The 10,169-nt window shown below is 55.0% G+C and overlaps 5 protein-coding genes across 10 annotated transcripts; 3 read left to right on the forward strand and 2 right to left on the reverse strand.

The window, feature by feature from the left end:
- Positions 1 to 280: 280 nt before the first annotated feature.
- On the forward strand, positions 281 to 1,027 carry KVP17_001136 (uncharacterized protein; the record flags this gene model as incomplete). 3 transcript variants are annotated; one of them, XM_068516271.1, is made up of 2 exons in its annotated part: positions 281 to 528; positions 556 to 1,027. In XM_068516271.1, coding segments are annotated over 2 exons (720 nt in total), but the record flags the coding sequence as incomplete, so codon positions are not given. The 3 variants fall into 3 exon arrangements, with proteins under 3 accessions (XP_068371417.1, XP_068371418.1, XP_068371416.1); XM_068516272.1 differs by lacking the exon at positions 556 to 1,027 and having other exon boundaries at positions 293 to 538; XM_068516270.1 differs by lacking the exon at positions 281 to 528 and having other exon boundaries at positions 656 to 1,027.
- Positions 1,028 to 1,032: 5 nt separating this feature from the next.
- Positions 1,033 to 2,559, reverse strand: KVP17_001134 (uncharacterized protein; the record flags this gene model as incomplete). The annotated part of the gene is made up of 1 exon (XM_068516268.1): positions 1,033 to 2,559. The coding sequence occupies one exon, from the start codon at positions 2,557 to 2,559 to the stop codon at positions 1,033 to 1,035; it is 1,527 nt and encodes a 508-aa protein (XP_068371414.1).
- Positions 2,560 to 2,723: 164 nt separating this feature from the next.
- KVP17_001137 (uncharacterized protein) lies at positions 2,724 to 5,992 on the forward strand (the record flags this gene model as incomplete). 2 transcript variants are annotated; one of them, XM_068516274.1, is made up of 3 exons in its annotated part: positions 2,724 to 2,903; positions 2,932 to 3,297; positions 3,326 to 5,992. In XM_068516274.1, the coding sequence occupies 3 exons, from the start codon at positions 2,724 to 2,726 to the stop codon at positions 5,990 to 5,992; spliced, it is 3,213 nt and encodes a 1,070-aa protein (XP_068371420.1). The 2 variants fall into 2 exon arrangements, with proteins under 2 accessions (XP_068371420.1, XP_068371419.1); XM_068516273.1 differs by lacking the exons at positions 2,724 to 2,903; positions 2,932 to 3,297 and having other exon boundaries at positions 3,434 to 5,992.
- A 519-nt stretch (positions 5,993 to 6,511) lies between these two features.
- On the reverse strand, positions 6,512 to 7,525 carry KVP17_001135 (uncharacterized protein; the record flags this gene model as incomplete). The annotated part of the gene is made up of 1 exon (XM_068516269.1): positions 6,512 to 7,525. One exon carries the CDS (start codon positions 7,523 to 7,525, stop codon positions 6,512 to 6,514), a length of 1,014 nt encoding a protein of 337 aa, XP_068371415.1.
- Positions 7,526 to 7,573: 48 nt separating this feature from the next.
- KVP17_001133 (uncharacterized protein) lies at positions 7,574 to 10,118 on the forward strand (the record flags this gene model as incomplete). 3 transcript variants are annotated; one of them, XM_068516266.1, is made up of 2 exons in its annotated part: positions 7,574 to 8,964; positions 8,993 to 10,118. In XM_068516266.1, 2 exons carry the CDS (start codon positions 7,574 to 7,576, stop codon positions 10,116 to 10,118), a joined length of 2,517 nt encoding a protein of 838 aa, XP_068371412.1. The 3 variants fall into 3 exon arrangements, with proteins under 3 accessions (XP_068371412.1, XP_068371413.1, XP_068371411.1); XM_068516267.1 differs by lacking the exon at positions 8,993 to 10,118 and having other exon boundaries at positions 7,574 to 8,968; XM_068516265.1 differs by lacking the exon at positions 7,574 to 8,964 and having other exon boundaries at positions 8,970 to 10,118.
- Between the last annotated feature and the right edge of the window lie 51 nt (positions 10,119 to 10,169).

Genomic DNA, 10,169 nt, shown 5'->3' on the forward strand with positions numbered 1-10,169 from the left:
CTAAAGCCTTCCGTTTTGTCTTATGAGCCGTCCAGCCGATACCGTGAGGCTCAATCAACGCAAACGAAAAAAGAACAATCACTTAGCATATCGTTTTTAGGAGGCGGGGGCTGGCCTTCAGCGCAGCTCCTATGAGACGCGTCGTCACAACGCTCCAAGAGATTGGTTGCGGTTTGTCATCCCAATCTCTAGAGTCTACTCAGGCCTAGAGTTCGGAGCTGCCGGTGACCTTCGTGAAGCTTTCTCACCCCCATGAAGTCACCTATTTACCCGATTTCAGCTTCTTTTGGGAATGAAGCAGCTGGACTTAACCTCCCTGGAAGAGTCATCTTTGGCATGTGATGTCGTAATCATCAACTCGCCTGTGCCAGCGGGGACCACAGAGCTGCTCAGGCGTCTGGCGCCCGGCGGGCAGATCGTCTGTGCAGACGGCGGCGCCAACCGCCTGGCCTGCGCTCCTGTCGAAGCCCTTGACCTTGATGTTCAGGTAATCGGCGACCTCGACTCCGTGACGGACGAGGGACTGAAGTGGGTCTGAGTGCGCGGTTTTCTTAGGCAGCTGGGCGAAAAGTGTCGAAACGTTCACGTCACGCGCGACGTAGACGAGAGTCGCTGTGATCTGGAAAAAAGCTTGGGGCTGCTTTCTGGAAACCGCATGGTCTTAGTGCTCGGCGACATGACTGGCCGCATGGACCAAGTTCTGTCCACGTTCCACTGCGCCTTCAAAACCCACCGCACTGTGGTGTGTATCGGATCCTCTAACATTGCGTTTGTGGTCCAAGAAGGAGAAACAAGAATCACGTTCCCTAAATCGCTGCTGGGCACGTACTGCGGCTACTTTCCCTTCCTTGGGAAGACCAAAGTGTCGACCAGGGGTCTTAAGTACGATACTACCGATCTGGACTTCGAATTCGGGAACTTCGTGTCCTCTTCCAACGAGGTCGACCAGGCAGAGGTGTTCATCGAGACGAGCGCGGCGCTATTGTTCACCGTCTCCTTCCAACGAGGGTCAGTTGATCTTCTGTGAAACAATCACGCGTCGATGTCCTCTGTGACGTCACGGAGTTGGCGAAGTTTTTCCCAGTAAGCGTAGGTCTTCTCAGTCGGTAGGGCCTTGCGGATTTCAGCTTCTGACGAAACTACGTGAGCTTGCCATCTGCCAAAGGATTTCTCCTCCACAACCCCTTCCCACAGTACCCGTGGAAAGTGCGGGTCCTTTGCCTGATATTGCAGCTCTAGTAGCGCAGCGTCGCCGCCTTTGTCTCCCACAGAGCCGCCGTAGACCTCGTCATCGGAGTCAGGGACAATCGTTTGATTAGGCGACCACTGGATCCGACGCAGCATGAGGCGCTTGTAACGTCGGACAGCTCGAGGCCCGCCTTCTACGACCACGAGATTGCCGCGGCCTTTGAAGTAAACAGCTACACCGGTGAGGTGCAGTTGATCTGCGTTCTTGGCGATCTTGAAAAAGGTCTTCAATTCGTCCAAATCCTTATGTAGGCTGTAAACCGCCACATGGACCATGGTCTTCGTCAGTTCTGACTGCTTCCAGTGGTTGATGTTCTTGGTTCGACGCTGGTCAGTAGTCAGCATCCGCGTCTGGTTTCGTTTATGGTGACCTATGACTCGATCCGCCATCTGCTGTCTGACCTCCTGCTCAGTCTTTGATGGCTCAGCAGCGGCCTCTTCGCCCAGCACCCTCATCAGGTTAGCCAGCTTAATCTTTGGTGGGGGTGGAGGTAGCATTCCCAGCCGTATGCGATCCTGTTTCTCTTTCTCCCGTTCCATGCGTTTACGGCGCCGGAGCTTGCGCCTCTCCTTCAGTGTCAAGTACACAGGTGTGGCGCCCGCCGAGATGCCGTGGGGCGCTATTGGTACTGGATGCTCCACGTAGTGTGTTATTTTGTCCGTAGCCAGTTCCCAGGAAAACCCAAGGTCACTGTCATCAGGAGAAGTTCGAACGATGACGCTATCCCACGGTTCGACCTCAGGGATGAGAGCCTCGGTGCGGAGGCGCACAGGAGTCGCCATGTGTTTTTGTAGGGGGTCGCTCTCTGCGGCTTCCATCCCAGCATCGTTCATTCGCGCCTCCGTCGCCGTGTAGAATCCCTGTTGTACGAACCGAAAAGCCGCCTTCCGCGATCTGGAGCCCGTTTGCAGCTGTGTATCATACCAGGGGTTGCGATCGGAGCTTTGTATGTGCTTTGCCTGTTTCGTCGAAGCCTTCGTTCGGGAAATATCATGCTCACGCTTGCTCTTCTGGTTTACTTTCATGTCAGAGTGAGCGGCTGGTTTCGCAGCGCTAATGATGTTGCCGTCTTTGTCCAATGGGTTGCCCAGCCGATCGAATGACACCGGCTTCACCATGCCACCGAATGCGCGAAGAGTATAAGGCAGTGTCTCCTGCTTTCCACTGCGAACTTCGTCCGTGAGCGGCTTCAGCTTAGCGATGGCGGCCCTGGCCTTCGCTGCGACCAGGTTCACCATGACGTCCGTGGGATCCGTGATTTTTGCAGTGTCATCCACGCGTTGTCGCTTGGCGTTAGGCAAGTCGTCCATCCACAGAGAATTCCGGCAATTCATTTTCAGCCAGGACAGAATGCAAAGCTGTCGTTCGTTGATGGGTTTCACTTCTCGAACTTGATTAGGACATGTTAGAGACACGTTAGCAGACACGTCGTAAGCACTGAGGATAGGTTCGACTCACAAAACTAGCATATTATATGTTGGATCGTAACAGAAGTGCCCCTCCAACTGTCTCTCTCCAGTCATTGGGGTCTAGTCGAAGGACGACGAAGCTGTCAAATTTAATAACGCAAGAAGCCTCGCGGCAGCGCAAACGGAGGCAAGAGAGCAGAAGGCGTCAGGGCGCTGCAGAGATCTTGTCGGTGCGCATCTTGGCGGTGAGGCTGATGTAGACGGCACATACAGCACATCCGGCTCTCGCAGCAGCTGGACCGTCGGGACGACCTTTGGGCCGTTCGGCTGGCGGGAATGTTCTCTATGGACGCGCTACAGCAACCACAGTTCACTCGAGACGTAACTGCACTGGAAGCCGCAAAGACACTTCTTGAATGGCGGTACCTGTGTCCTGTAGTTTCCAAGGAGGGTTCAGTGTGGCCCGCTCGGAGACTGCAAAACTCCCCTCGGAGAGTTACAGACTTGCTCAGTCTTTCCGCGATGGCGTATTCACTGGCGCTGTATCTGTCGGATCAAACCCATAAGGTGTTAGATGCTCTGGCCACGTTGAGTTTGCTGGCGCCAGAGGCCGCAGCACAGCGATATCTACCCCGGCTGGTGAGCTCGGGATCCACTGCGCATACAGCTCATTTCCCTCTTGGCTCTCAACAACGCACTAGAAAATGCCGTCTTGAAACCAGCCCAGCTCACGCTTTCCCCGGGGAGGACCTTACGGAGTCTTCTCATTTTCAAGATGCTGTGTATCATCGAAGGAGTGTCTGGAGACCTCCTAGCGGGCTCGGTCGAGCTGTCCGCGAGGCGAATGTCTCTGTCGTGTCTAGACCTCTGGAAGGGCTCGGAGCCGTTGTCTCTGGCTCCGTCTAGCGTGTGGATAGGAAGCGGCACTGGGGACCTAGCTTCCGCCCTCGGCCGCTGTGTTGCCGCAGTCAGTCGTAATGACGCGGCTTTGGTGTCGCGGCTGGGAGCGCGGTGCCTGTTCGGCTTCACTACTAGCATAGCGTTCGAGTACAACGGTCTGCAGAGGTGGTGCGAAGCCGCAGGCGTGCGAAGCTTGATTTCCCTGGCCTGTCTGGGCGTCTTCGGAGGGTGTGTGTGCCAACATCGCTGCTGGCTGGTGAATGACGTGGATTCTATAACTCCGAAGGTCGCCGAGGCCCTCATGGCCTTCCTCCAGGAGCTGGACAGCGCCCCGGCCGATGACTGGCTCCGAGCGTTTGCTGACAAGCTGATGCCTGTCGTGGTGGCCTTCTGCTCAAGCCCAATGCGGTCTGTGTCTGGAATGGACATGGTGCCGCTCCTTCTCCGTGTCGGCGGCGGTGCAGACGCAATTCTTCCCATGCTACTGCCTGCAACTGCAGTCTTCGGCCGAGAGCATGAGGTTTTCGCTTTGCAGGGTCGCCTTGGGTACGACCACCAGGCCTCGCTTCCTTTCATGTCTCACGGGGAAACGTCCCTAACAGCAAACTACAGGGAGGATGGCGATGGGGACGCGCCAAGGTGGACTCCGCTTGAGCCACGTGCCAGACTGCACCACAATGAGTTGCTTATCTCAGGGTATGCGCCTGCTCTTGCACCGAGGGTGGTTCGACTGTTGATGCGCCGTTTCTACGAGTTGGCGAGCTGCTACGTCCACACTAGTCCGACAAGGCGGCCGGGCCACGTCTGCTCACAGCTGTCCTTCTCCGAGGAAGAGCACCTGTTCACCTTCTGGAGCCGGAGAATCCTGGAGGTTCAACTTGCTGACGACGGCGACCTGCCGATGGGCCGCGTATCTGCTGATCACACGCTTCTCTTTGCAGCGCTTACGGCTCTGTATCATAACATGTGGCATTCGCTCACAGACGAGGAGTGTTTCCAAGACGCTCGGATGGTGGAACCTCCTTTGGTCCGCAGCGAACAGACGCCGCCTCCGTGCTCCTTAGCCCGCATATCCGAAATGCCGAGTGGGGTGCTGTCCATGCAGGAATTTCTGTTCCTTGTCAGACTATTGGTGGTCCTACAGCACCACTTGTTCATAACACGGGAGTTTGGGCGACCCATCGATGACTACGCCGCTTACATCCGACATGTGGATCACACGAGTGCTCTTTGGCAGGCCCACCTGGATCATGACTCGGAGACCGAGTTCTACGTCACGAGCCCGAACGGCATTCCCAACGTGCTCGTCGGAGACCCGTACCTGCCGCCTTACGCAGCGCTATGCGCGAGCTGCAGGCCGCAGATGGCATTCGTCTGCGACGTCCTCGACATGCAGACCCGCCTGGCATTCGTGTTGCAGTCTGCTGTCTTCCTCGTCGACCGGCTGCGCTCGGGTTCTAGGTTGCCGGTCTTCTGTGGTCTGGCGCAGGAGCTGGTGGAGGTGTATGATTCGGCGGCGCAGCTATTTCGGCCCAAGGAGTCCCTGGAATCGCTTTCCAATCCCGAGTGGCAATCAGTCTTCGAGGCCAGCAACGTTTCAGGTTCATGGTCTACGGCGGAGGACATCTTAGACTACGCCATCTGGAAGGTGGTTGCTCCCAAGGAGCTGGCCCACATTCTAGCGAAGAAGGTCCTCCTTCTGGCGCCATATTCCGTCCCTCTTGATACCAGAAGGAACGTATTCAAGTACCTCAACTTCCTAAATATCTGCCGCTTTAGGAGTATGCAGAACATTGTGACTGGTGCCTCGGAACAGTCAACAGCTCACCTCACAATTGTGAGAGGCAACTATCTGCAGTCAGCAATGGAGCATTTCGGACCTGGATCCGATCAAACCGCCCTCCAAAGGGGAGTTGCAATACGGTTTGTTGACTCGGCTGGCAACGTGGAGAGAGGCGTAGATGGAGGTGGACTCTTTCCCGAGTTTCTTGTCAAGTGCCTCGAGCAGGCGAGAGCGACTCCTGGGATGTTTGAGTCCTCTGCTGATGGATGCGTTATACCGACATACCTGGGATCGAACCCCCTGCTCGAGAAGCGCTGCGTCCTACGGCTGCTCGGGCGAATTCTGGCTCGTTGCATCAGCGACTGGATTATACCAGGCTTCGTATTGGACAGGAGTACTGTGGTGTCTATGCTGTTCGGAGACTTCGCTCACCCCCTGTCGTCCTCCCCCTTGGAGCTCTTACACCTCTCACATTCCGAGGTCGCTGCGTCCTTGGCGAACCTGACTCAGGCGACGAGCCTTCCGAATGCACTCTGCTGGAGCTTGAGTGTCGATGCCGCCCAGTGGTCACTGGAGGGGGCTTCGGCCGAGACGGTTCCCGAGATCATCTCGCTGGTGCCCGGAGGCGCGATTAAACATGTCAAACCGTGAGAGATGACGTCTTTCTGAATTCAGAAGTGACGTCCGCGAATTTGTTAGAAACGTCTGCTGGGTCTACAATTACCACATGCGAAAGGACGCCGCGGATGAGCTGCGAGAGGGCATGCGCCACCTTATCCCTCTGGAATTCCTTCGCATGTTCACGACAAGCGAGTTCCAGAGTCTGCTTGGTCATAGAGCAGTTGGTTTGGACGTGGACGATCTCCGACACCACACGACAGTGCAGTCAGCGGAGTTCGGAGCGCAACTGCAGTGGTTCTGGTCCATTTTGGCTGACATGACGGACATAGAACAACAACAATTTTTGCGCTTTCTCATTTCTTCGCCGTTCCCTCCCTCCGGTGGATTCCGCAGCCTCAAGCCTATGTTCAACATAATTTTGGCCTCGGGGTCTGATGACCACCTCCCCTCCGTATCCACGTGCGCTCATTCACTGTTTCTGCCGCAATACTCATCCAAGGAAATCATGCGCGAAAAGCTTTTGTACGCGCTACGCAACGCTGAGGGTTTTCATTTGGCTTGAAGTGCGCTATCGCAGGCTTCCTTGGTGAGCTTGAAGGCGGTTTCCAAGTCGCTTGTAGCTCCAATGAACCCAGTTGCATCTGTGTCAATTGTGTACGGCAGCCTACGAACGAACTCGATCCCAGCGGGCAGCTCAGCACCACGAGCACCGCAGTACTTGGCGGGAAGTGACAGCCTGTTGGTGAACGAGCCCAACTCCTTCGAGACACATTTCACCTTGTAACCCTTATCATAGGCAGGGTAGACCACAAAGAGGTAATGGCCGACTCGGCCTGTCTCTTGCTCTATGGCGTAGAGATGCTCCTCGTAAGGGACCCATTTGGGTAGAACTATAGTGGAGTCGGCTGTGATGCTGTCTTCCACGATGCTTCTGGCTGGAAGCCAGGAATTGATGATAGGTGTTATTTGCTCGTGGATTTCCTGATTACACATCTCCAGAGCCTTCCTGAAGGGCTTCACATCGTCCTGTTCGACGTCGTTCCACTGCGGGTGTAGCCGAGCGACGCGAGAGGATAAATCGCTCCGAACTCGATATACAACAGGATCGCCTACATTCACTCCGTTGTCGATCGCATCAATGGACTCGAAGAAATCATCATAGGCCTTCCTCCAAACCTGATCGACAGACTTCTCGTCCACGCCAAAGTACTCCGTCAGAATCTGCTTTCCCATATGCAGCCATATTAGTCCAGCAGACGACAGCTTCGTGACTGGGCGGTCCTTCGGGAACTGAGTCACGAAGGACCTTTGGTGATGGTCAAAGCGTTTCCTGTCGGGATCGTACGCGGCACCCACATCAACGAGGACTGTCATCTGTTGGTGGGTGTCAGGATTTCGTGAACGTATGACGTCCGCCCCCCTGTATGCAGGCAGCAACTTCAACAACGCGATTGCTGTAACCTCGTCACAGTGAAATCGACCATCGTGAGTGCCGATGACTGGCTGGGACAGCAGCTTGTCGGGTTGCAAATCTCTTTCATTGATAACTTGAAAGTTCTGCATGACAATTGTTAATATTCCCAACACGTCACAACTGTATTATCCACTATTATGTCTGCTCGAGTTCTGTGCGTTGCTAACCGCCTTCCAGTTACTCTGACGCGCGTCCCCTCCCCTACTAATTATACGTACAAGAAGTCGTCCGGAGGCCTTGTAAGCGCGTTGAAGGCTGTGCGAGGGCTGGCGATGGTTTGGATCGGGTGGGTAGGCACCGAAATAGAGCATGCACACCAGGACACGGTCCTCGAGACGTGTGTGAACGAGTATGGATGTCGCCCTGTTTTTTTAACAGAGGAAGAATCCATGGAGTACTATGACGGATACTGCAACAATGTACTTTGGCCACTTTTCCATTACATTACTCCCCCTATAGACTACACCTCCAGGCCATCATTGGAGAAAAACTACAAACAGTTCGAATTTTACCGAAAGGTGAACATAAAATTCGCAGCTGCTGTAGCACGCTGTTATCGCCCTGGCGACATCATCTGGATTCACGATTACCACCTCTGCATCCTTCCCAGCCTTTTGCGGAACATGTTTCCCGATGCAACTATCGGGTGGTTTCTGCATACCAGTTTCCCAGACAACAAGGTCTTCAGGCAGCTCAGCACCCGCGAAGAGATTTTAGAGGGGCTGCTTGGCGCGAGCTTGCTTGGGTTTCACACGTGGGATTACGTTCGGCATTTCCAGGACGCGTGCCACTCAGTGCTCGGCTTGGAGAAAGTTACTGACGGCGTCCTAAGCCACACCTATGGTCATGTTAGATGCACGGCCATTCCCATTGGTATCGATCCAATCCCTTTTGTTGAGAAGTGCGTGGAGCCACAAGTAGCCAAGCTTGTGCAGATTATGAACCGGAGTTTGGGCTTCAAGCGCATTATTCTGGGGGTGGATCGATTGGACTACATGAAAGGAATCCCGCAGAAGCTATGCGCCTTCGATCGCATGCTGGAGATGCATCCGGAACTTGCTAACGAAGTTACACTCGTTCAGCTGGCGGTGCCAAGTCGAGAGAGCGTGCCGGAGTACAAGCGGCTGAAGTCGAGTGTGCAGCAACTGGTCTCCAGTATTAACGGACAGAAAACATCACTGACAAGGTCTAGCGTACCGGTCGTGTTCCTCAACCAGTCTTTGAATTTCGAGGAGCTTTGTGCCCTGTACAGTCTGAGTGAGGTCTGCTTCATCACCTCCATACGGGACGGAATGAACCTTGTGGCATACGAATACGTTGTCTGCCAGGAGAATAAGCACGGAGTATTGCTGTTGTCAGAGTTCGCCGGGGCCGCTCAGTACTTAGCAGGCGGCATGACTCCCATAAACCCCTGGGACGTGGAGGGAACGGCAGAGGCGCTGTACGAGGCCCTGAAGCTTCCAGAAGCTGAGAGGCGCGCTATGCATGAGCTGGCCATAACAGCCATCTACAGCCAAACGGCTGAAATGTGAGATGTGGATGAATCGAACATGCAGCTGGGCCCGGTCTTTTGTACAATCCCTGGAGCATTCGACGAAAAGTCGTCTCCTCTATTTGGAGCACTTACCACGTATCATCTCCCCGAAAAGCATTCCCTACCCGTTCACCTTCGCTCGAAAGACTCTTGTCGTTGTGGATATTATGGCTACGCTGTTCGAGACTACCTCTGCAAGTTCGCCGCTCACGTACGATCACTCTAAACATGTCCTCCGGTCGCTGTGTCACATGGCCAGGTGCCCAGGTGTAGACGTGCTGGCGGTCACTGGGCACACCTGGCCGCAGCTTAACGCCATCCTGAAGATCAATTTGGAGGACAACCCGCTGAATTGGGCTACGCGGAATGGCTTGTGGCTGAGGACGGCACCAGACGCCAAGCCTGTCCGGACCATGGAGTGTGCGGAGAACATGCACGACAACGTACGGGAGCTGCTGCTTGACATGATGAAGACCTACGTGAAGTCGACGCCAGGGTCGTATATCGAACACTCAGCGGAGTTCGTCACGTGGAATTACAACGTGTACTTCCAAGAGCATGGTGTTATGCAGGCACGTGCCCTTGTCAATGACCTTCTCTCCGGCCCGCTTCGCTACGTGGCCAAAACCGGCGTGGTGGACATTGTACAGGGTCCTGGTTACGTGGAAGCCCGTGTGGGCGGGCTGTCGCGGCTTAAGACCTACTCTGCTGCCGTCCAGGCCATGACTAGGGCCGTGAGCAACCGAAAGGTCACCCACTGGAACGATCATTTTGACTGTGCTGTTCTTCTGGCCAATCTTCCTCGTCATGACGATGACGCCTACTCCATTCTTAACTCAGATGCTGCTGACACCCCAGTGGAGGACGCTGTGGAAGGCTGGATCATCCGTCAAGAGGACCTGGAGAGATCGGCCTCCGTTGGCAAGGAGTCCGTCTCTATTCTGCTTGGCTCACATCGAAGCTCAGCGGACTACCGTATTACGACACGGGAGGAGTTGAGAGCGTTTTTGAGCTCCTGGCTGCATGTCCTTGCGAGCGGGCGCGTGCCCAGCGACAGCCATGCCTCACTGCGCGATTCCGCCTCCCTGATTTCCGGGGAATCTGAGGAGGGAGCCGTTGAGCTGGATACTTCCATCATTACAATGTGAGAGACTACAATCACCACATACGGCCACGTCGGTCTCGTAGTCGTCTGGAGT

The sequence above is a fragment of a genome (assembly GCF_019968985.1).
Source record: "MAG: Porospora cf. gigantea B chromosome Unknown PgB_NODE_853_length_10169_cov_151.942, whole genome shotgun sequence".
NCBI classification, from domain to species: Eukaryota; Apicomplexa; class Conoidasida; order Eugregarinorida; family Porosporidae; genus Porospora; species Porospora cf. gigantea B.